Source organism: Ascidia mentula, chromosome 4 (genome assembly GCF_947561715.1).
Source record: "Ascidia mentula chromosome 4, kaAscMent1.1, whole genome shotgun sequence".
NCBI lineage: Eukaryota > Metazoa > Chordata > Ascidiacea > Phlebobranchia > Ascidiidae > Ascidia > Ascidia mentula.
Window position 1 is genome coordinate 3,649,747 of NC_138569.1, and position 23,610 is coordinate 3,673,356.

The window sequence follows — 23,610 nt, forward strand, 5'->3', positions numbered from 1 at the left end:
TGTTTAAATTCGTAAAAATATTCGATTTAGATTGAAAGTTGTGGGGTTTCAATTAAAACAAGTAAACAGGCAGCTCAAATAAAAAAATAAATAATCCTGAAACGATGTGAATACTCCGACGCTACCATCACGCAACCTGGAGCAGTCTTTTCGCGACCTATCAATATGGTAAGCTGGTAGCTCAATATCGGGGAAAATCTGTTCAAATGTAGTGCGATGTCTAAAAATAACGTGACGAGAGTAAAGCAGAAGTGGCAGTAAAGATAATTGAAACACAATAAGTGGTTACCTGTGTCGTAAATGGTTCTTGAGCTATTGAAAGTGTTACAAGTCAATCGCCAAGTTAATATTTTGCATTTCAGGTGTCTCGGTTCAAGAAGACGCGCAAGTTGCGTGGCCACGTAAGCCACGGACATGGTCGCGTAGGTATGTGTCACTGCCCGTGAAAATAACTCGAAAATAAAGCTGATTTTAACATTTCTGTTCAGGAAAACACCGAAAGCATCCCGGAGGCAGAGGTAACGCTGGTGGACAACATCACCACAGGATTAACTATGATAAATAGTAAGTCTGTAGCCAAGTAGTATGTTTTGTTATTATTACTGTATTAACTTGTGACATTTGGTGATTTTAGAAGTTAGGGGCTTGGTTAGATTTATGTAAGCTATACATACAGCCCATATTAGAAAATATTTTGCATGGATTGCTGAAATAGCAAATTAGTATTTTTGTCCATGGATCGCTAATAAAATGCTGTTGTGTGGTGTACACTTTTTCTGTGGTTTTGGTTAAATATTTGCAGCATAAAGGTTCTGAAAATTTCTTGTGCCAGTGATCTTTTCAGAGTGTTATCTGCAAACAATAAACTGGAATCTTGGCACAGGGATCTAACCCACTATGTTGATGCCCTGTACTTGAGAATCCAACAATAAAATTCCTGAGTTTAATTGTATCATTTATTGGGCTTACCTGACAATTTGTTTCTTAGTAAAATTTTATTGGGTTAATCCTTAATTCTTGTGTTTGTCTGATCACAGCCATCCTGGTTACTTTGGAAAAGTTGGTATGCGCCACTTTCACTTGAAAAGAAACCCGGAGGCATGTCCGATTCTTAACCTTGACAAACTGTGGACACTTGTAAGTGACCAAACACGCGAACATTACAAGGACCGAACAGATGTTGCTCCCGTCATCGATGTCGTCAAAGCAGTAAGTGTTTGTATTTTGGAGCCCCTTTTCACTTTAAGCCAATATTACAAATTTGGATTCATAACTTATCCTGAAATTCAAATAACATTCAGGAATTTTTCAAACACTAAAAGAATTGAGCAGACCTTGAAAATAGGAAGTCTTGATATTAGCAACTGTTGTAATGCTGATATTTGCGATCACTACCGCATAGATGTTGCAAGCATCTGTTTATTACTAACAAAGTTGTTTCCATAACTTTTGCCCCATACATTTAATGTTGTTTCAAACTTTGCAGTTTAAATGCCTAAGTGTTGCTGTTTACTTATTTCAATAAAGTTTTCAGCGTCAAAATAGGCAAACAGTAATCTGACTACTTGTCATTTTTCCTGTACAATAATCTGTTACGGAGGACAGGTATATCAAACAGTTTTATAAGCTGAAAATACAACAGATTACTTGTAAGAACTGTGCATATCTTAAACACTTCGTACTGTTTTGTTGCTGTAACTAGTTTCATGATATATATTTTCTTTCATTCAGGGTTACTACAAAGTTTTGGGCAAAGGCTTGCTCCCCAAACAGCCGGTAATTGTGAAAGCGAGATTTTTCAGTCGCCGCGCCGAGGAAAAAATTAAAGCTGTCGGAGGAACTTGTGTCCTTGTTGCGTAAATAAACCAAACATGCAGCTTGCTGTGTTTATTAGTCTTGTAAGTCAGGGCATTGGCATCTCTTCTTTTTTTTCATTTATTTGAAAAGTAATGAAATACTTGTTAGTGAATTAGAAATGGCGAAGGTAAACGAAACGTTACACGCAGCACAAATTGTACTCAATATCGCTCTTCTATAATGCAAAATAACTTGAGGTGGTACGCGTCTCATGATGGAGGGTCTTTACTTGTGGTACTGTGCTTCACCATGACGGGTACAGATACCGCTTTGACGACATTGAGCTCCTTGCTACCCATTGTGCTGGTTGCCTTGGAAGTGGGAGAGTTGATAGGCCGAGAGAGGACCAGCGTCACAAGCTTATTGGCTGGTACCGCCGGGGGAATACTTTTAACTATGTTTTCCATCAGTTTTAAGCTGCCAAGGTCGGGGTTTGATGTGGAAGCAGCTGTTATTGTTGGAATAACTGGGGTATAAGCTGTGTGAACAGCAAGTCTTTTACCATCCAACAATCTCACCGTGGCACAAGCAACTTTTTTAGCTTCCAGATTGGTAATTTTCTCTGGTTGTTTTGCAGTCATACGGGGGAACAGTTTCTTTTCCTCTGTGTGGTTTTTAGGTGTATTTGGGACAGCCGAGTTTCCTGTTGTGGGCACAGATTTTTTCACTTCCTGTAATTTCTGCAAATTAGGAGGCAGTGTTGAAGATAGTTTGGAGTCCTGGGTTTGTGCATCAGTATTTTCTTGTTTGTTGTTCGAGGTATTTGTTAATTCATCACAGACTGCATTGTCAATTTTGTGACTGAGGGGTTTCATTTCATTTGGCGAAGGACAAGCAGCCCTAATGCTGTCAGACTTTTGACCGACTGATTTCTCTCCTGTTGCATCTTCGTCACATGTAGTTTCAAGTTTAAACTCATCCAGTTCAACAGAATGTTGACCTGTGCCTTTACATTGTATTAGCACCTTGTTTTTGTCAAGATCATTATTTGTAACATCGTTGAAATGCTTTAGCAGTGCCAATTTCACTGTATTATCATTTGATTTTTCAGATGGTGAAGCAGAATCACTTGGTGGTGTTGTATTTTCTGTTTTTGCTGGTGACGTTACAGTTTTGTCTTCCGCTACATGTGTGCTCTCATTTGTGTCATCACCTGCAGAATCTTTCAACGCTTGCAATGTTGGTTGGACTTCACCAAAAGTGACAGCTTTTTCATTATCAATTGTCTCGGTTGTTTTGTGCTCCTCTGAGCGAAGTTTTGTTAGTGTCAAACTATTTACAGCTGAAGTTTCTTCATTGGATACTGCTGGACAAACAGTGTCAGTGATGTCCGAGCGGGACTCCACTTGGCTTGAAGAAACTGTGGCAGTAACCGAGGTTGATAACTTGTCACTTGAAGAGGATACTGAAATCAACCCTGTTACATCCTGTGTCTTTGCTGCAGTGGTCGCTGTGGTAGTGGTCATGGAGATGGTGCAATTTGAAACGGCAGTCATAACTTTGGATAAACTAGATTCTGTTTTGGGAGATGTTAAATCCTTGTTAACTTTAGGTTTCAACTCCGTGCTTTTGATTGGTGAAGATACTGTGCTGGATTTTAGCGGGGATTTTCTCAGGATGTTTGGTATTTTAGGTTTGTTTGCCACATTCACTTTTCTGACACCGGATGTCTTCAACAAAATTTGCCTCTGCAATGCCGAGGGTGACTTTGTTTGGTTTTTATTTTTCATCAGTTGCTTGATGCTGTTGAGGGTTTTCGTGGTATGCTGGCCATCTCTAACAACTAATCTGGCATGTTGACCAAAAGTTGGTTTGCCATAGTTCACTTTATACATGGTCTTTTCTCCATTGTTGGTCATCTGGGAATAGAGCTTTATAATTGACGGCAAGCTGTTTTTGCTGCCATCCGGTTTATCGGTCATCTTAAGTCTGCTGCTGACACTGTCATGCGCCAGATCAGGTTGCATGACAGCCAATGGCATGTGGAAAGTGCCACCTTTAGTGGAATCATTACTAGCGGTGACAGGAATGGAAAAGGTTTGAACTGATGGTGCTTCGACTAATCCATCGTCCGATGAATTCATGCTGCTGCTTTTGTTGGGTGACTCTGTTGTTTGCGAAACAGTTGGTTTAGACTTTGGTGACGATTCTTGTTTTTTCAAGCGGGCCAGACGGCGTTTGTTCTGGTTTTCAATCTTCCTTTGTAAAGATACCTAAAAGGAGCAACACATTATGTCCAATTTCAAGGGTTCTGAAAACCAGTCAAAACTGATAATACCTTTAAACATTTTTTTTTGAGTAAAAGTTTACAATTTAGGATTAAGACTTCTAGAAACAATATAGATTAGGAACACAAATCACACTCCTAATTCTGAGAATAAAAATATTATAACAATGTTAATAACAGTATGAGCCAGTCATTTTTTTCTCAATATAGATTAGGGTTTATACATTAAACACAATAACTCACATTTTCAAACAAATGGGAAAACTTCTCCGGAGGTCTTCTCCTTCTCGTGATTCTTTTTCTTCCATCTTCAGTTTGCTCCAAGCCACCTTCTCCAGCATCTTGCTGGTTTTCTGTGTCTGAACAGCAGTCCGAGCATTCCCTGTGGCAATATCCAACAATATTACAATATGGGAGAATCAATCGTAAATCTGTGTTTCTACAATCAGCATGGGAATGTATTGGCATTACCAGGGTCCCTTCCAAATATCTAAGTTGAGACTTGTAAGTTCAAGTTTTTCAAAATGAACAATTTGCAGCTACATTGCAATTAAGGACACCAAATTGCTTTCTGTATTGTGGGAAGATGTTTTAAATAACAAAAAGGAAGTTGGTGGAGCAATTTAATGTTTAGCAACAAGATACGATAATGTCTTACCACAAACAGAACTTGGTTGTCCTGGGTACAAATCTGAGTGGAGGATCACTGCACCATATATGAATGTACTGGGAACATTTTCCACATAACATCATCTTGTCAACACTCTTTTCTGACTTGCAAACTTTGCATGCAGGAGCTATAAGTTACAACATTATATAATGATAAAAAATGAATATTATAAGAAAATGGTGAAGATCATTTCAAACTTAATTCAACAAAATTCTTGCACGGCAGATATTATTAAACTGTACATGTTATCTTTTAACAATTCTTCATTTTGTACAAAATATTACCTTGCTTTAATGTAACTTTTTATACAGTCTGTTTTATTTTTTGAAAAACTGATTACTTACATATGCCATTGCTGTCAGATGAAGAAACTCCATTGGAAGTTGACATTGGTTCCGCCTTTACCTCGGCCTTATTGGAAGTTGACATTGGTTCCGCCTTTACCTCGGCCTTATTGGAAGTTGACATTGGTTCTGCCTTTACCTCGGCCTTGTCATTTGACTGAGCAGGAACACTGGATGGAGAGCTGGACTGGAAAGGATTGGCAGGATCTGACAATGCAATCTTCCTGTTCGTGTGTAATAGTATGGGTTTGCTGGCAGAGGGGGCCTTTGTTTGGAAAAAGTCGCCCTGTAGTTTCACAACTGGTGAGGTGTTGTGCTCTGATTGGTTGTTGGAGGTTTGTGCGAGTTTTCGAATAACTGTGTGCAGATTTGTGTTTGAAGTAACTTGGGATGATGAAACTGAAGGAAGTGTACTTAAATGAGATCCTGTTTGAGGTATTTTCTCTGTTTTGTTTTGATCTGTATGTTTGGACTGTGTTGCAAAAAAGCGATCACTATTCTCTTGAATAGTTTTTGGCAGTTCTGCTGAATTCCGGTCCAAAGGAATTATCAATGACTTGGTTGGGGATTGCCCTGGAAGAGCACCAGATTTAGATGAGGTTTGTTGTTCCTTGGGTTTGGACAAATCTAAATCAGAGGAAATGGGTTATACAATAAGACACAGGAATAGTTATTGCTGACATCACAAAACATTTTAAAATATTTACTTTTTTTCAGAACTTTCTTTTTCCTCTTTAATGCTTTCCTCAAAAAAATGCGCTTGTTCAAATTGGGCTTCTTTATGGTGCTTGAGAAGTAACTTATCTATGAGGTAGAAAAACGTGTCACAGAAATTGATTACAGGTAATATATATGTTAATGTTCCTGTACTGGTGTGGGTTGGTTACAAATTGGAGTCAAAACATGCAAATTTCACACAACTGCAAATATAGTCTCAATTGATCACAAAAACATCTTTGAAGTTTTATATCAGAACATGAAGTTTTGTAACTCAAAACAATTTAACAAAGTATTTAAATGAGATGAAAATGCTTGGATATTTACCATTTTCTGCTGCTGGACGATGTCAGTATCACTAACAGCAGCTAATTTGTCAGGTGGCCTGTGAGAGCGCCTGGTTATCCTTCTACCTTCGGGTGTCACAAGACTGCCATGTGAAACGCCATCGGAATCGCTGTCACTTGAGGGAGCACACTTCTCACATTGCCTTCAAACAGTTTAAAGTTTTAAAACCACAAAAAGTTTGCCACACAAACATCAATTCTTATTTCAAAATTTTTACTGTGAAAAGAGTGGTTTAAAAGAATTTGTTCAGTCTCAAAAGTGAGTTATTGGGTAAATATACATTTTACAAAATCTGGTGAATCTTGCTGTAACTCACCACAAACTGAATTTTGTTCTTTTAGGCATCTGCAGCAGGGGAGGGTCAAGACAGTCCAAGTGAAACCACTTCATGCAGATTCCACAATCAATCAACATGTGCTGATTATTGTTCCCGCGACAAATATCACATGAATTTATCAGGGCTGGGGAGGTTTTGGCCATTTTCGGGCTCCGGCTTTTTATCTAAAGATATGTAAAGTGAAAAAAAGTGCTCTATATGCCTCGTTTTCGCAAAGAGGAAAAATTAACAACAATAACAACAGATGGCTTTTGTGCACAAAAGAAGCAAAATGTTTTTGTCATGGAAAGGGGCAAGGTGATTAGCAGACAACTCACATTGTCCTGGGAAGGCCTTTTTCTCTGTGGCGACTTAAGCTGTTTCCAAAGAGCATTACCTTCCATTTTCAGCTTCACTGGAGATCCACTGCAAATATCAGACAATTTTTTTAACATTGGACAACTAAGGAAAGTCCCAGTTAACTTGGTCATATTTGTTACCTTTTGTTGTTTTGGTTTTCCATTGCCCACTGTTTCAATGCCACAAAATGTGTGAAAAGGTTTTGTGACTTTACCAACGTCGCTTGTTCTTTTTCTTTAAGTTCATCCAACTTTTGTTGCATCTGAAAGGAAATTAACCCACATTTCATTTTAAGAGATAGATTTGATATTTGTCAAACAAAAGATGTTCTGTAACTTTTTTTTGCCCAAAAAACTCTTAATGACAGGAACTTTTGACTCTAGATTTTAAAGATAACTTGGAAACTTCTTACTATCTGGTATTTGCTTCGATATTCTGCTTCTAAATCCAACAATTGCTGATTTTCTTTAGTCGACTGTTTCAAGTGTTCTTTATATTCCATAATCCGCAATTCTCGATCAGCAAAATGCGAAGCAAACTCCGGAGTGAGAGCGGGTGCCACACGATGGCGCTTTCTCACATCAGATGGTCGAGGGAAGTAGGCAGAAGAACTCTGAAACATTATGAAACGAAATTCATATTATTAACAAAGTCTCTAACACTGAGATGCAACTCGACCTCTATTATACTATGATATGAATACGATTTGTATGTGTGTAGGTCACAACCTGAGAATGATAATATTGATGTTGTGTTTACGTGTGGAAATTGCCGCACAACATACAAGGAGGTTAGTTAATTTGTCTGTTAGCTAACATTCTTGCAGGGAAATAAACAGACAGACTTCTTTTTGAATAAATGTTCAAAACAGCAATTGCGTCATTAAGAACATCATACTGATAATATCAGAAATACTACAAAAAGCCATGTGACATAATTTTTGAAACTTTGCAGTTTATAAAAGGAGATTTCGTCATAAAAACTATTTTAACCTGTTCAACAGGTTTACAAACACCTACCCTGGGATTTATGTTGTAAGATTTTTCAGCTTTGTGGTTGAACATTCGCATAACAGCAGCGTTGGAAGAAAGGAGGCGTGGAAGGGGTTGGCCTGCTTCCATGCGAGGTTTAAAGATTTGTGTGCGCATCACTTGTAGTTGTTTGGATGCTTCAACAAACGAAGTCTTAAATAAAAAACAACAAGTTTATTGTCTACATGTGCAGGTTTAAGTCTTGGTATATATAAAAAAACAACCATAAGATTAAACATTTGTTTTATGAACCGTGCTGTTCACTAGCTGAACCATCTATTTTAAAGTGAACACACTGTTTGAAAAAGGAAATATTGTTGTGAAAAAAGTACTAACACATTTTATAACAGCAGTCTATGCAGATATGTCCTATTTGATGATTGGAAAAAGATGGTTTAGTTAAAAAATTCAAAATTATTTTGGCATCCAAACACCATCAAGTGACTTTGTTACCTGCAGCTCATGGCTTTCGTTACTGTTCTGCTTTAATCTTTTTTCGACTGACTCGAATGCAGTGATGAACAGCTTCTGTGACTGGACCATGTTTTCTTTTGTGATATGTAGAGGGCAGTACACAAAGTACGGGTCTGTTTCACTTTAAACAAAATATTAAAGTTAAAGTATCCAAAAATGTTAAAGCAAACTTTACATCTGTTTAGATTTTATTTGTGGTATTAAACACATAAAGGTTGTGTTTTTCCTTTTTCATCAAAAATATGGCATAGACATTGTCTCCAGAAGTGGAAATGCACCTACCTGTCAATATGGCTGTCATTTTCTGACAGCAAGCCATACTTCTGGGCACAAGTCACATGGAAAAAACTCTTGCACAGTCCAGCGTCACACTTCACACATATTCCTGACAAGCAAGAAGAGTGTATTTCAGTCCAAAAGAGTGTAAAAAATAGTGGTGTAATAACAGTCATATCCAGATATTATATCCACAATCAAATCACCTTTCTTGTTAAATCTTTTTCATGAAACTAACCTGTTTTTGTCATGGTTGGGTCATCGCATAAAATACATTCTTTTGATCCGTAAAGTTTGGTGTTTAACAATGAAAAATCAATCAAGTTGTTTTCATTGTAAATGATGTTGCCTAAAATGTACCTGAAATATATATATATATATATATACGAATATATATAAGAAATTGAGCCAATAAAACAATATGTGTTAGCTACAATGTATGTCTGCAAATAAAATCGGTTCATAAAATATTAAAAATACATTCTATGTCTACATGACTAACCTTGCACAAATGACATGACACCAATGTCCATTTGAAGTCTGCTTCAGGCATCCATCTTGTGTGGCACATAACTCACAATTCTAACCAGAAATAATGTTTGTAAGAGCTTTTAATGTCAAATTTTTTTTTTTTGAAACCAAATGCTTACATTTGCATTTTGACTGAGACAGGATTCACAAAACCAATGCTTAGTTTTTATCGCACCTGACTTAGCGTCATAGCAACCTAAAAAAACATTTTATTGTGTTAGGCGAATTAAAACACACGCATAAGAGATTAGAACTTGCCTTGATGTGCAGCTATACCACAACGCTGACATACCAAGAAGTTGGACTGTTGGTGGCTACTCAAACATATGCAGCAAATCAAAACAGGTTTGCTAATATGTTTTAGAACCTGTAATGCAACAACGTTTAAATGAAACCATTGAAAGCATGAACAAAGTTTGCAATGGAGTGCAACTTGTGTATAGCAGGCTGATATAAAATTGATACTCACACTCCGCCTGATGCTTTCCCACTGTCTTGTTACTTTCTTGAGGTTTTCTGAGAGGTTGTGTTGTGTTCTATTGTGATTTAAGGAAAAACTTGCCGACCCTTGAATGGTCGGTGCTACAACTTCAAGCTTGTGTCGATGGCGACTTGATGTCCGAGAACGTTTTACTGCAAAACAACACCAGTGTTTAAAACTACCACAATGGTCATTTCAGTACAATCACATTTGTGATACAAGTGTGGTTGAAATTATTACCGGTTGTGGGGGTGTTGCTTGAATGGGGCTCATCTTCTAAACAGAATATTTACAAGTTATATAACGTGCATGTCTTAAAATCTTTATTTTGTAGGCATATCAGTTAGGTAAACTATATATATATATGTTTCTTTATTTTCACAAATTGTGTTTGTACAAAAAAAAAAACACAAGGCATGTTGCCGCTGCTACAAAACATACCAGTAACATGCATGTACATATCACTATAATACTGACATATGTGCTAAACAATATTGACATAATAAAAAGACAAAACAAAACAAATTCACAAATGAAACCTTCGGCTGAACTAGATTTGGAGGACTCTGAAGTTTCACTGTTACTTTCCTCATCAGAGCTACTTTCTGCAAAACAAACAGAATACAGCTATTTGAAAAGTCATCTTCTTTAAGTTTATATATATATATATACCTGAAACATGCATTGACTTGTCGTCAGTAACTTTGAAGTCACAATCATCCTCCTCATCTCCATCATCTTCTTCCTGCATCAATCGAAGGATGTTTTCCTCTTGCAGTTTAATCTTCCTTTTCCCGGGACCTCTGCTCACTGAAAAACAAATGAACACATAAAAGAATTAAAGTTATAACTGAAAGGTCTGAATAAAGCATACAAAGTTTCGTTTTTACTTCAGCACAACAAAAGTTCCATACATTGTTATGTGATATGGCACTGTGCAATGTAGCAACAGAAAATTGAACACCATACAAAATGGTTAATAAAAACAATATTATTGAGCAGCATGCTATGCAAGTTTATTACTAACCAATTCTAGGGTGTTTTTTCATACCGTTTTGCAACCAAAACTTACCCATGGATTTGTACATAAAACTCATCTCCAGGAATTTCCTAATATCCGCCAACAACAGAACAGCATTTGGAGTTTGTATCTATATACTCATTCACAAATTTCGTGAAATGTTCTGTATGTGCCGACCGTACCGTATATGAGCCCAAGGCCAGCATGCATACGCACACAATACTGATTATAATCACAAATGTTATTCACAAATCTTAAAAAGAAGAAAAGGGCTTTATTTTGAGTCTGCAAATTAACTTTCTACAATGGAAACGCTTTACATTTTAAACAACCCTGAAAAAAATTTTCATTCGCGCCTGATTTCTATGTTGTTTTGTTGTCAAGTATGGCAAACTTTTCATTGCAACTGGGGTCATGATGTCATGAACGCAATTCCGTGGTTGTTTTTTAGGATCTGTAAGTAGTTAAACCTGCCACTATTAAACAAACATATTATAAGTTGTGTATTCGGTTAGCCCTTGTATAACTACTGTGAGAAAACTCAATGACCACGGAACGTAAATTTAATTGAATAACCTGATATTAACATAAATTTGTTTTTGGCCTGAAGAGCAGTTTTTTTTCAGTCAAATGTATTCTACCCAACTTGGCGTACAAGTTTATCAACATACAGAGAGTCTATTGCAGCAAAGCTATTTTCAGCAAAGCTATTTTCGCAACATATTTTTTTTTAGATCACGATGGAAATATTTTAAATCATTGGCAAAACAAATCTCAAAGAATGGCATTTTTTTCAAAACGGCGCCCCATACTGTTGCAGTGTGTTGTTTGGACATTTGATTTGGGTGGAGTAGGTTTGGTTCGCATTTAAACATAAACAGTCACAACAATAGATTTTAGGCCCAAAACATGACGTTTGGAAGTGCAACAATAAATTTTTGTGGTTGTAATACAAAAGTGGCAAGTGCAAGATTTATTAACTGTCGCGTGCAAAACTGTCAGTCCGCCATGCTTTTTTTTTGTTCTGCCCGAGGAGACGAACACGCTGTGAATCTTGTGGCAGATTTCAGCGATTCTTGTTGTATACCCACAACGATTGGTTCAGTCAAAAGGAAACCGATTTTGTTCTGCTCATGCAGTGTAAAATTCGTCTGTATTGTAGACGCACGATGTCGTAGAAAATTTTATCTATCCATAAGTTACACTGATAACAACATACCAAGACCTGCAACGTTTTGAAATAGATTCTAAAAAAGTTAATTATGACGTCATAAACACGAGGGGTCAAAGATCGAGCTGCAGTTGATTGTGGCAAAAATACCTCAGACATTGTTCAGTGCAGAGAAATCGTCTGCGGTGCAGCAGAAGACAAGTATTTTCGTGAAAAGATTCTTTAGTGAACTACTTATTACATTACACACCATTTTGTGTTAATGAGAAGACATTTTTACCAGTTTCGGGAGTATATCTGAACGATTCTGGTAAGATTTCGATTTGCGAAGACACGATTCGCACCAACCACGTTTTTCGGTAAATTCTTTCGCAAAAAAAATAATGTAAACATTTTTTGACATCGTTGCTTTATAAATATTGTGTTGAGAGTCTTTCTATTTAAAAAAAACACAGCATGCCACTTCTAAAACCAATGTCGTGGTGCAGTCATTTTAGATTGAAAAGTTTGTAATTTGCGTTGAGGATTTTTTTCTCTGATCGTTAATTGCGCTGACAATGCACGGACAAACAACCTTTTTTTGTATGATGATGCATTTGTTAATTTTTTTGGGGGGATATTTTCGCAAAAGTGTGCGGGTCTACAGGATGTGGTTGTTAAAAATGTAAAATCAATAAATAAGTATTAATTAATATTTTATTTGAAGTTTGTTGCAACACCACAATTTGCAGCACAAGAATAATGAGAATGAAACTTGGCAGTAAAAAGCATGTTTTCCACCAGCACATTTAAATACAATTTTTTTGTGTTTCAGGAAATAATGGCCTCCCCACTTAAAAGAAGTTCAAGGACAATCAAAGTCACACAAAAATGGGCGGACAGCAAAAAACAAGAAGAAAGTTTCAGACGAAAAGCTGTATGTATATCTATATTAATTTGTGCTTTTTGTCGTTCTTATGTAGTGTATTTTATTTGTGCTGTTGCAGGTGTCATTCGATGAAGCCCCGAAGGAGACTTTGGCTCAGGTGAGCTTTTCACAAAAGAAAAATTAGCAATTTTTAGTGTTGTATGCCATTTCTTATTGAAGTAAACACTTTTATGAAAAAGCGCATATATTTAATGTAAACATGATGTATATATAGAAAAAGCTGTAAGCACGATAAACCTTTCTGCAGGCACTTAAGCGAAAGAGAGAAAGTGTGGTCGAAGTACTTGACAAAATCGAAATGGAACATAGGACAGAATACAGTTTGAAGGAGCTTCGCATTATGGACGGTGCAACTCTCACAAGATTATTTGCCATAAAGTTGTTTAGTCGACGAGGCACTACCTTGTACAGGTGTGTTTGCATCACAATACGAAGTTGACATAGTTTATAGTAGCATGGTTTTGCAGGTGCCAGTTTTCACCTCCAACTTGTGAGAAAGTTTTCATGAAATCCAATGAAAAGACCAATTTTCGTTTAATGTGTGGTCATCTGTTGGAGCATGTGCTTGTCCATGCAAAGAAATCTCTTCGAAGTAAGTATATATACATATATACCAGATTGGAAAGTTTGTTTTATGCACGGAGGATTTTGTTTCGGCTTTTGTTAATTGTGCGGATGATCGCAACGTTTTTTCGTATGTTAATGCATTAGCTAATTAGTATTGCGCAGATTATCGGTAAATTTTCGCAAAAGTTCGACATTTTTTCCAATCTGGTATATTTATACCATTTTGTGCTAGGTATAGATGCCCACTGTTTTGACGTATAAGGTCTCATCAGTGCAGCTTGGTGTGACTATGGATGACAAGAGTTTAAGTTGAGCATATATTTTTGGAAATAATGTCTTACCTGTCCAACTCTAAAATAGACACAGACCTGTTGGACAAAGTTTTTTATTTTTAATGTTATTTTATGTTTCTTTCGTTTGCTTGCAGACCCAACATTTTATAGCAAGAAGAGATACCGACCTTGCAACAAAGATGAACCTTTGTCCGAGGAAGAATCGCCAGCGAAGCGATCGCCAAGGAAACAAAGTAATATGTTTAAAAATCTAATGGTCACTGCAATTAGTTAATGAATGTCGGTAAAAAAGGAAGTGGTCTGGTTGTGTAGCTTGTCTTTTTAAAGCTTTTGATAAAATTTGTTGTGTAGGCATGCCGTCCAAAAGTCTAGCACAAATTGGCACAAATCTGACTGAAGTTTTCATGGTGAAAGAGGAACCGTCATTTACCATTGGTGGTTTCCCAACTCCTGAAACTGAAGAGCTGCTCGTATCCCCGGATGCGAAGGAGGCGTTGTTTTCCGCCATTGCTCTTCGTCCCATGAAAGAGGAATTAGATGCATCGGAAAAAAAGAGGATTAACACTCGTCTTAATCGGAAAAAAGATTCACAAAAGAAAAAGGAATCCATGGAGGAAAAACGACAGAAGCAGCTAATGAAACACTTTCGCAATCAACCAACAGTCGTTATTAAGGACCTGGCGGCAAAGCACAGCAACCTTAAAAAAGGAGTTAAAGTTTCGGAGTTTATACAGTCGGATAAAGATGAAAGTTCTGATGATGATGGAGACTTTTCCGCAGGTAAAAAAATTGCTAGTTAAAGCTTAATGCTGTATACAGGGGCGTATCCAGGAATTTTTAAAGGGGGGGTCCAATTTTTTTTAGGGAATTCCCCGATTTTCAGGTATAAACTAACTATTGTGGGCTAGAATCGCAAAATACGAGCGCCGGTGTTTGCGCCAATCGTCATATAAACGGTGGCTTTCTGGCTTGCGCAATTGTGTAACGCTATGGAAAGTTTAACAACTAAACTAATTGACTTTCACGCAAATAAACCGCTTGTCATTACAACGTGGCCACTGAAAAACGACGTTTCATCCGTGAACAGACGAAAAATGACACTTGTTTTGTAACAATGCAACATGTTTGGTAACAATGCCAAGTGTTCGGTAACAATGCTCCCTGTTTGGAAACAATGGCAAATGCAACACGATGCGGTTTTTAGGTCAACGTCAAAGAAAATTTCTGGTTTTCACGCGGATTTTGACAAAAAAATACAGTGGCGTTTGTTTAGTTATCAAAAAAGACCAAAATATTTCACAAAAGGGGGGGGGGGGGGTCCGGACCCCTCGGACCCCCCCCTGGATACGCCCATGGCTGTATATATGTATATATTCATGGTGCACTTCTGTTCTTACAGCTTAAACATGACCAGGTGTATTTTTAATCAAAACATTTTATCATAGAAAACTCCATAAATTATACCGTAATACATATATATGTTCAGAAAAGAAAAAAATATTTGCATGAAAAGTGGCACTTGTTCGCAACAATGCACTGTGTTTGGTAATGGTGCTCAGTGTTTGGAAACACTGGCCATTTTAAGCACAATGCTTTTCCAATTTCTAGCAAAACAGTTATTTGCGCTTTGCAATTAAACGACTTGTACTGCACCAACATCTTTAAATCCTTCTGCCACCAGCGTTAAGGCAAAAAATAGACGAACAGAAAAACTGTTGGCGCCTGATCACAAGATCTTTGATAGATATTTCATAGTCATACTACTTGTGTCAAACAGTGGCGCTGCATGTTGAACACTTAAATGATAAAAACAGCAAAACTCAATGCCTTGACCCCTGGTTTAAAACTTTATCATGGTAATGTGACAAGTAACGTTAATGTGCAGACATTGTTCTTATGCTTGGATTTCCACATGGCACACCACTGGCTTCCTGCCGATCTGCAAAACTTCATTCCTATTGTTGTGTTGAATGAATGAACTAATGTGCTCGACCGTTGGCTGTTTTTTAAAAATATTTTGTTGCAAAACACTTGAATCCACTTTGTGTTGTTAACAATGTTGTTTGGTTTAGTTTTATTGTTGACATGATTTCTGCAGATACAACAGACAGTGAAGGTGAGGAAAAAACCTCGATGGTGCTTTCTCGGAATAAATCTCTCTTGGCATCATTGCCTCCAACAAAACACAAACATAATTTCTCTCGCTTAAAAAATGTGCCAAGCATTCTTAGACGACCACGCAAGTCTACCAACACTGCTATGTTAAACACAAGTGATCAGTTGTCCAACATAAAAATAGCCAGTTATAAGTCATTGGCAGCTGAAGACGACAAAGATCAAGGGTACGACTTTTTACTAGTTAAATATTACTCATAAAAAGCCTTAAAAATAAATTTTAAATTTTGTGTATTTATATGTATATACTAAATTGTTTTGAACACAAACTTAGTGCTCAACGAATACATCACAAACAGTCAAAAACCAAATTAAAGTTAAACGTAAACATATAAACATATTTATTTGTTGTACTGATTCAATAGTTAAGATTTTCTGCACGTTGATTGGTTGTATGTAATGCCAGAATATGTTAGACATTTAGTATAATTGCTTGAATATATTTAGCTCAAAAAAGTATGTTTAACCAATGTATATCCCATTGACAAACAATGAAGCTATTTTATTTTGCAGATTTGTTAATGTTGTAGATTCTGAACATGATAACTCAGATGATGTCCCTACAGATGTTGAAGTAGAAGAGAAAAAAAATAATGCATCTTCGTCTGACATTGCAAGGTTTATGTTTTAAATAACACTAGAATTAAAAAGTGGTTAACTGCGGTGGTAATTGGTATTTCCTCGTACCAAAATAACATTATGGTACTCATTTACAACATATGTATATGTTTACTCTGATTATTCTAGTCAGGTTTGTCTCAAAACATAATTATGTTCTATGTGACACATATATTAAGCGAGTTTGTGAGCATTCATTTGCCTGGTTCTGGCATTTTAAAGTCAATGTTTCAATTGAACGAATGAATCTAATTAATTTGTGGAGCTGCATGCACCTCTTTTAAATCCCTTTGTTGAATTCACAAAGACAAAAAATAAGAGTTTCAATGGTGAAAACATACTTTGGTTCTTGGCCGTTAAAGGGTCATAATAATACCTGCCAACCTTCCTCTTTGTGGTTCCCAAGTAGGTATGTTTTAGTTTAGTGCAAAAAGGGCATAACCTCTGGATTATGTGATTTTCGTGATTCGTCTGAACCTGCTTTTATTTATTGTAAGAAATTGTTGCTAACAGTTTTATTGTTGCTTTCAGTGACAGTTCAGTGTGGAATTCTGATAGGGAAGAACCTACTATGGGAACACCCCTGATTACAAAAGCTCCAAGAAAACAGGTGAAATCAGATTTAGTATATAATATATAGTTTATGTATCTTCATTGTATATCTGAAGCATATTTTGTCTGAACTGTTACGCCATGTCAGTGATTTGCAAACTTTTGTCACTGGTGTACCTATTGGAGGTCTCGTGCAATGTTGCATACCATATCTACAAAATGTTTAATTCTGTACAAAGGGCACGAAACCCCCAAGTAAAAAGATGCCAAACAAGTTTTAATTAGATAATTTTGTATAATCCCGAAAAACATCTTGGCTATTCTGTTCAACAATGATTTAACAATCAACAAAATGTCATAAACCTGTGAATAAAACCCTAAATAAAAGTAATATCACACACAAATGCACATTATAATGTATACAACTTTCTTGCAGAAACTTGTCGTAACCAGAGAGTCTGACGATGAAGATGACGACGATGAGGAGGACGATGATGATGAAGTTAACAAGGTGAAAAGATGGACAAGTGCTGATTTCGCTCGACACGCAATTGCCCATGACCACAATTATATGGGGGACAAAAGTGTGAGTTTATCTGTTTTGTCTCCTTTATTATCGATATATTTTTTTTTGCGTTTTACCTGACCTGTTTTAACCATTCTTTGTACGATTTGTTCAAATCAAATCTTTGTTTGTTGGCAGTACATTGTTTCTGAATGCACTGTGGAAAAGCAAAAAGCTGAGGGCTTGAGCGGGTCAAAATTCCTAAATCTCATTTCGAAACAGAACAGAGAACTTGCAAAGTTTGTACTTAAATATTTAATGCATGTTTAGAAAGTAATGTGTTTTTTTTTAAGAACTGTCATCTTTCTAAACGTTTCCCTGACTTGTTTCTTGACAATGTGTCCAAGCGATCGCTATTGTTTAAATACATCCAGATGTGCAACATTGGTTATGTTTTTATGCAGGAAAAATAATTTGAATGCCAAGGAAGTTATCCGAGTGCTTACCAAAAGCCAAGTTCGCACGAACAATAATGAATACAGATTGCAAGGTCCAAGCAGTAAGAAAATTGAAACATTCACAGATCCAAAAATAAAGGTTAGTATCTGTTTCAATAAAATTAAACCTTGCAGTTTACGGCTCTTAATGATTTTAAAAATGCAAATTAACAGATCCTTGACAACTAAAACGGGTAATTTTTAGGCATGGAAGAATTAGATCTAGTTCTATTTTTGGTGTGACCACGTTCCTAATAGCAAAACAAATTTTAATGTTTTTGATAAAATAAGTAATTGAGTAAAAATACTAAATTTGTAGCTTCTAATGTGCAGTTGGAAAATGGCAAACAGCAATGCGTGGCAATGTTAGAGCAATACTTGTCACCGTTGCGAAATGCCGACAATACAGTTGTCACTGAAATATAGGATGCTATAGTGAATGCGTTTTATGCCATGTGAGCAACACACATAGTCTGGGCACAGATTGGAAACTTTCAGTGTTCGGGCGATTGAAAAAATTGCACAAACTTGATCTTATTTGATCAGATCGCAACAATCTTGTGATCTGAAATGATATTAAAACTTGACTGAGCAGTGAATGCCATGATTCACATGAATGGAGAGATGATGAATTTTGAATGGATAAATGACATTACGTATGATATAAATTTATCACAGCGATTCTGATCTCCGTAGCATTATATTATTGAAGTACATTTCACGCTGTACGTTAAACTACATTTTGCACTATACCTATTCACATGTGAACCATTTATGCTGAATATGGTGTGTTTTTTGCAACTTTTTTTTATGATGTTAGTATATATATGGCAAAAATATTTCAGTTAATAGCCTTCAAAAGGAACAAATCTCATCTAATATTTCATTTCCTAGATAATAATTTTTTTTCTGTTCTTATAATGTATATATACTTGTTAATTTTCAGGCAAGAGCACTGAAACTGATTTCGGAGCTCAGACATCGCAAGCCCAAAGAAGTGATGGTTTGTACCGAGCGCATCGTCAGTGATGGACAGTCATCATTTATTGTTCAAGATTTTTACTCGTGTGAAATCTGCGGAAAACGATTCACAGCTCCAAACTCACTTTACGGTCATTACAGAGGCCATGCAGGTACTGTTGCTGTAACATTGTTACTTAACATATATCTGTTGATGTGGGTATATTTGTATGTATAAGTAGTACAAATGTAGTTGATTCAATTCATTGATGTGCAATAGTTGGTAAAGATTTTTGGGGATTGTTAATCAAAATCTTGAGATTGTGAATATAGAAGTTTGTCTTGTGCAAAATGCATGTGTGTTTTTATATAAGAAGTAATTTACAGATGATGCATTTGGGTGATACAATAATATTAATTTGAAAAAAAAATAGATATATTAATTAACGCAGTTATATTACATGCAATGGCATGATAGGCAGGATCGCCCCACTGCGTAGGTCCTTGCTTGGCGATCACAGCTAACATATCGCCATCATTAGGTATGCAGGCTTGGCACCCAGGCAACGCTGCCTAGCATGGATATACGTATATGTGAAGGTTGCCTGGCAAGTTGTGCGCTAGTGTACCTTGGCCACAATATACCCTGTGAGACCAATGAGGTCCTGTTGCTCAGTTGGTAGAGCATTGGGCCTGGTTAGCTCAAGGTCATGAGTTCAAACCTCACTGGGAGCTTGATTTTTCAAATCTTTCTCTGACTTGTCAGGAAACAATGGCGGATCCAGCTAGGGTGCTTTGCCTGGGCTGCTAAGCCTGCAAACCTAATAATGTATATATTAATTACTTATTAATTTATTGACTTGACTTAAATTTTATCCTATTGCCTTAGGAATCAAGCCATTCCGGTGTGATGTTTGTGGGAAAACGTTCACACGTTCCCACAGCCTCAGTTATCATGCTATGATCCACACGAACAGTGCAAGGTTTGAATGTCAGTATTGCAAAAGACGGTTCCGTCATCCCACTCACTACAAGGTAAGACTTGCTAATTCTTTTTTTGAAGCACCAATTTTGTCAGTCAAGGCCATTTGGTTCATTAATATTCTTACCTTTTTACTACATATTAGAGTTCATTGAAAGTTGCATGTGCATATTTAATTTTTTTATTAAGTATAGAAACATACCATGAGCAGATTCCTCCATTCCAGCAATGCAAAAAATGTTGCTGCTGTTTAATGTTTTTAGCTAAGATTTTGATACTAATCCATAGTGAGGCTTTCAATTATTGTAACTTTTGCAAGGTATAGTTCAAGATAGTTTGCAAAACAAATATAAATAGATAGAAACGTGAAATATAATTTCTAAAGTAGACAGAATCTAGCCCATTATGTCGCACTGTCTTAAAACCAGCGACAGCAATTAGCCGATAGCAAAAGTTTGAAACTAAGTGTTTCTGATTACCGTCAGTCAGTTAATTTATGAAATATGAAAAATCGATTTCGCCTACAAATGCATCATCAGTTTCTGCAAATAAAATGCAATAAAGCACTCGAAGCTACCTGTACACAAGATAAACAAGCAAATAAAAGAAAACTAAAACGGTGAACACTGTGGCCACTAGATAGAAACGTACAATGTTTTGCATCTTGTCAAGATCCACTGCAGTAAAGTTCAAATAAAAGAGTTCAGTTGAGCAAGTTGAGGTGATTTTGTTTTCTAGCGACACTTCCAGCTTCTCAGATGCAAAGGTTTCTTTAAGTATTTTCTGAGCTCGAACTTTTCAAAAAAACGAGGCACAAGTCTAAGTTAGAACTAAACAGGGCTGTGTCGGCAAGAGGCAATTCAGGCAACTAAGATACAAGCAAGCAAGGAAAGTAAGTGTGTTTAATCTCAATATCAGTCACAGAAATTTTATAAAATGGATTTATTTTTTGGAATTTTGTTATGGTTGTATTAATGTCATTTTTGCATTGACTTTAGTCTTGAACAAATTTTGGTCATTTTTCTGATGTGTCTTATACAATACTATGTAATATAGGCTATAATGAGTAAGAGCTTGAGATTACTAAAAAAACACCAAAAACCACTTGACTTGTAAATAATGACACTCCCATTTTGGCTGTCTAAAATTAAAATATCTTACAATTCCATTTTATAAATATCAACAGGAGCATCTGCATCGTCATACCGGCGAGGAACCATATCACTGTACAGATTGTCCTCGCCGATTCAAAACACGCAATACGTACCGACGTCACATGATCGCAAAACACCACAAGAAAATTACACCCATGGGTTCTGTACCATTTCAAACAAGGGTTTTGCAAACGGAAACAGTCATGATGAACACTTAGAAAGTTGAGCGAATGGCTGTATTGGACCGAAAGTGTTGGTGTAATTTTGTGAACTATTTTGTGCCATTTTTTTTTATTTTTGAATGCTTTGTTGTGCTTATATGGGGCCTTTAGTATTGTATCATGTGAGTAGTTCTGACTTACTTTACCCCAACATCGAAATAAATTCACCCAAAACAAAATTGAATGCCCAATTTATTGGTTGAAAATCCCAAAAAACAAAATAGAAATAAAAACCTGTGAACGTGACTTTAAATTCTGTGTTAATATTTGCATTTCTGTGGTGTTGAAAACATGTCAGATCTGTCATATCTCCGTTTCCTGCATGTTTTCTCCAGTACACGGTTGTGTAATCACATATCTCAGAACACAGCTGACCAATTGCATTCTTAACTGTTAACCTCGGAATGGAGGATAATCACATATGCTTTTAATCATCTCTTGGGTAGTTGCACAGTACGTTTGACGTTACAAGGTTGTTGTTGGTGCTTGCGTATGATGACTTACATGCTGTACTGTTAGTTGCTCACTTTATGTCACTGCTTGCTAACTTCCACTTTTTCTTTATTCGTGCCCATCGTGACGTCACAACTCGATTTAGAATCATGCCTTTGTTCCTTATAACTGCACAGAAATACAATGACCAACTCATTTAGATAGATTCGAAACGTTGAAAAAGTTTGAAGGTGAAAACAACAAACAGAATACCTGCAGTAGTTTGAGGCAATGGAAGTACAACAGCCATTTACGGGTTTATTAAATGAATATTGAAGGCATGAAAACAAAAATGGCACTTTGAAACAATCGAAATGCTAAACAACGCAACCATTCCAACATATCTAAATCGATGCAGCAGTACGCCCATTTGTGCCCAATGCCAGGTAACGAAATACAAAACAACGCATTAAACAAGAAAAAGCGATTGCAGGTCAATTCGGAAGCTACAATACAGTAACCTTGGCACGGCCGAGCTTTGCAAGCGTTTTGGTAAGATGTTTCATCATATCCACGTTCTTCTGCTGTTTCGTTATAATAGTCTTTTCACCAATGTCGCATTTGTGAGATGTGCTCTTCGGATGCGTAGTAATGTGACTTTTTAAATCGCTCTTCATGATGAAGGCCTCATCGCAAAAGATACATTCGTATCGTGGAAGGTGGATCACTTGGTGTTGTTTCAAGTTTGAAGGCAGCCTGAACAACTTTTCGCAAACGTCGCACTTGTACCGCTTTTCTCCCGTATGTATCGTAAGGTGATGATCACGACTGAACTTGGAACTAAAGCACTTGCCGCACGTGTCGCACTTGAAAGGTTTGTGGCCGAAATGTAACTTCTGCACGTGCGAACGCAGGCCGCTCTTGTGTCGAAAATGCCTGCCGCATAATTCACATTTATTCGGTTTCTCCCCGGTGTGGATTAAGCGGTGTTCAACTAGCATAGTCTTGGTACTCAGGCCCTTGCCACATACCTCACACTTGTACGGATTCGCGTTGGTGTGTGTCTGCATGTGTATCCGAACAGCGTAGGCAGATCGAAAGGACTTGCCGCAAATTTCACAATTGTCTGGACGCTCCCCGGTGTGCAGTGGCCAGTGGTTCTTCAAGGCCCAGAAGCTGGGAAGTTGTTTCTCGCAAATTTCGCAACGATGGGTTTTTCTGCCGCGATTCCAGTCGACGGTTTTGTGATCCTTCTTGTGCTCGTCCAATTCTTGTTGCGTGATGTATGTTCTTTCACAAACCGGGCATTTGAAGGGATTTTTCTTCGTATGAGCTCGTCGGATATGCCTGGTCACAGCATCGGTTCTATTGAATGTTTTTTCGCAAATGTGGCACCGAGCAACTTTCTTTCTTGGTTTCATTTGTTTTGAAACGCCTGGTTGTGCAGAATCTTGCATTTTTGAATAATTTTTACTGCTTTTTTGTTGAATTATGTTGAAACCTGCAACAAAAATTACTGATGTAGTTTTGGCAATTTATGCCTTCCACAACGAAAATCAATTCCAGGAAAAATGCGACAACTGATGAAAATGTAACAGACATAGCTCAGTAAAAATCACGAGCCTAACATTTCTTTTGGGTAGCTGCAGCATTTTGCAGCCATTTTTAGGTTTGCTCATGTAAACACCGCCCTAGCGGCAAATGCAGGTTTCGACCGTTGATATAACTGCCCGAAGCGAAAAACCACTTTCTAAAAAATGTGTTTTTTATATTCATTGATGATTGGTTGATAGCGAAAATAATATCATGTTTACAGTCAAAGAAACAAGATATATTAGTTGTGATCAATGATTTCTATAGAGATCCGTGGTTATGATTGGCGCGAAAAATACGTCATGCATG

At 36.9% G+C, this 23,610-nt stretch overlaps 3 protein-coding genes and 1 non-coding gene across 5 annotated transcripts; 3 read left to right on the top strand and 1 right to left on the bottom strand.

Annotated features, from left to right (window-relative positions):
• The first annotated feature begins 110 nt into the window (after window positions 1-110).
• On the top strand, window positions 111-1,880 carry LOC145899579 (large ribosomal subunit protein uL15-like). Its single transcript, XM_082988428.1, has 5 exons — window positions 111-168; window positions 363-426; window positions 489-564; window positions 1,038-1,209; window positions 1,732-1,880. The coding sequence occupies exons 1-5, from the start codon at window positions 166-168 to the stop codon at window positions 1,858-1,860; spliced, it is 444 nt and encodes a 147-aa protein (XP_082844554.1). The 5' UTR covers window positions 111-165; the 3' UTR covers window positions 1,861-1,880.
• Window positions 1,493-1,620, top strand: LOC145899889 (small nucleolar RNA SNORA13). The gene has a single exon (XR_014402505.1). It is a non-coding gene; the product is annotated as a small nucleolar RNA SNORA13 (small nucleolar RNA).
• Window positions 1,881-1,882: 2 nt separating the features above from the next.
• LOC145899576 (uncharacterized) lies at window positions 1,883-10,904 on the bottom strand. Its single transcript, XM_082988424.1, has 22 exons — window positions 10,705-10,904; window positions 10,305-10,442; window positions 10,172-10,237; window positions 9,873-9,908; window positions 9,621-9,784; window positions 9,410-9,518; window positions 9,271-9,347; window positions 9,123-9,202; window positions 8,859-8,980; window positions 8,627-8,729; window positions 8,324-8,465; window positions 7,859-8,023; window positions 7,252-7,452; window positions 6,980-7,101; window positions 6,818-6,905; window positions 6,480-6,664; window positions 6,143-6,305; window positions 5,806-5,902; window positions 5,099-5,725; window positions 4,743-4,881; window positions 4,328-4,466; window positions 1,883-4,070 (listed from the first exon to the last, which is right to left on the bottom strand). Exons 1-22 carry the CDS (start codon window positions 10,727-10,729, stop codon window positions 2,067-2,069), a joined length of 4,992 nt encoding a protein of 1,663 aa, XP_082844550.1. The 5' UTR covers window positions 10,730-10,904; the 3' UTR covers window positions 1,883-2,066.
• A 1,089-nt stretch (window positions 10,905-11,993) lies between these two features.
• On the top strand, window positions 11,994-21,913 carry LOC145898523 (uncharacterized). Of its 2 annotated transcripts, none has more exons than XM_082987013.1 (16): window positions 11,994-12,183; window positions 12,639-12,740; window positions 12,811-12,849; window positions 13,000-13,163; window positions 13,220-13,344; window positions 13,747-13,845; window positions 13,964-14,392; window positions 15,711-15,954; window positions 16,301-16,405; window positions 16,937-17,015; window positions 17,394-17,543; window positions 17,661-17,761; window positions 17,927-18,059; window positions 18,906-19,092; window positions 19,809-19,954; window positions 21,088-21,913. In XM_082987013.1, exons 2-16 carry the CDS (start codon window positions 12,645-12,647, stop codon window positions 21,271-21,273), a joined length of 2,283 nt encoding a protein of 760 aa, XP_082843139.1. In that variant the 5' UTR covers window positions 11,994-12,183; window positions 12,639-12,644; the 3' UTR covers window positions 21,274-21,913. The 2 variants fall into 2 exon arrangements, with proteins under 2 accessions (XP_082843139.1, XP_082843138.1); XM_082987012.1 differs by having other exon boundaries at window positions 11,995-12,134.
• Window positions 21,914-23,610: the final 1,697 nt, after the last annotated feature.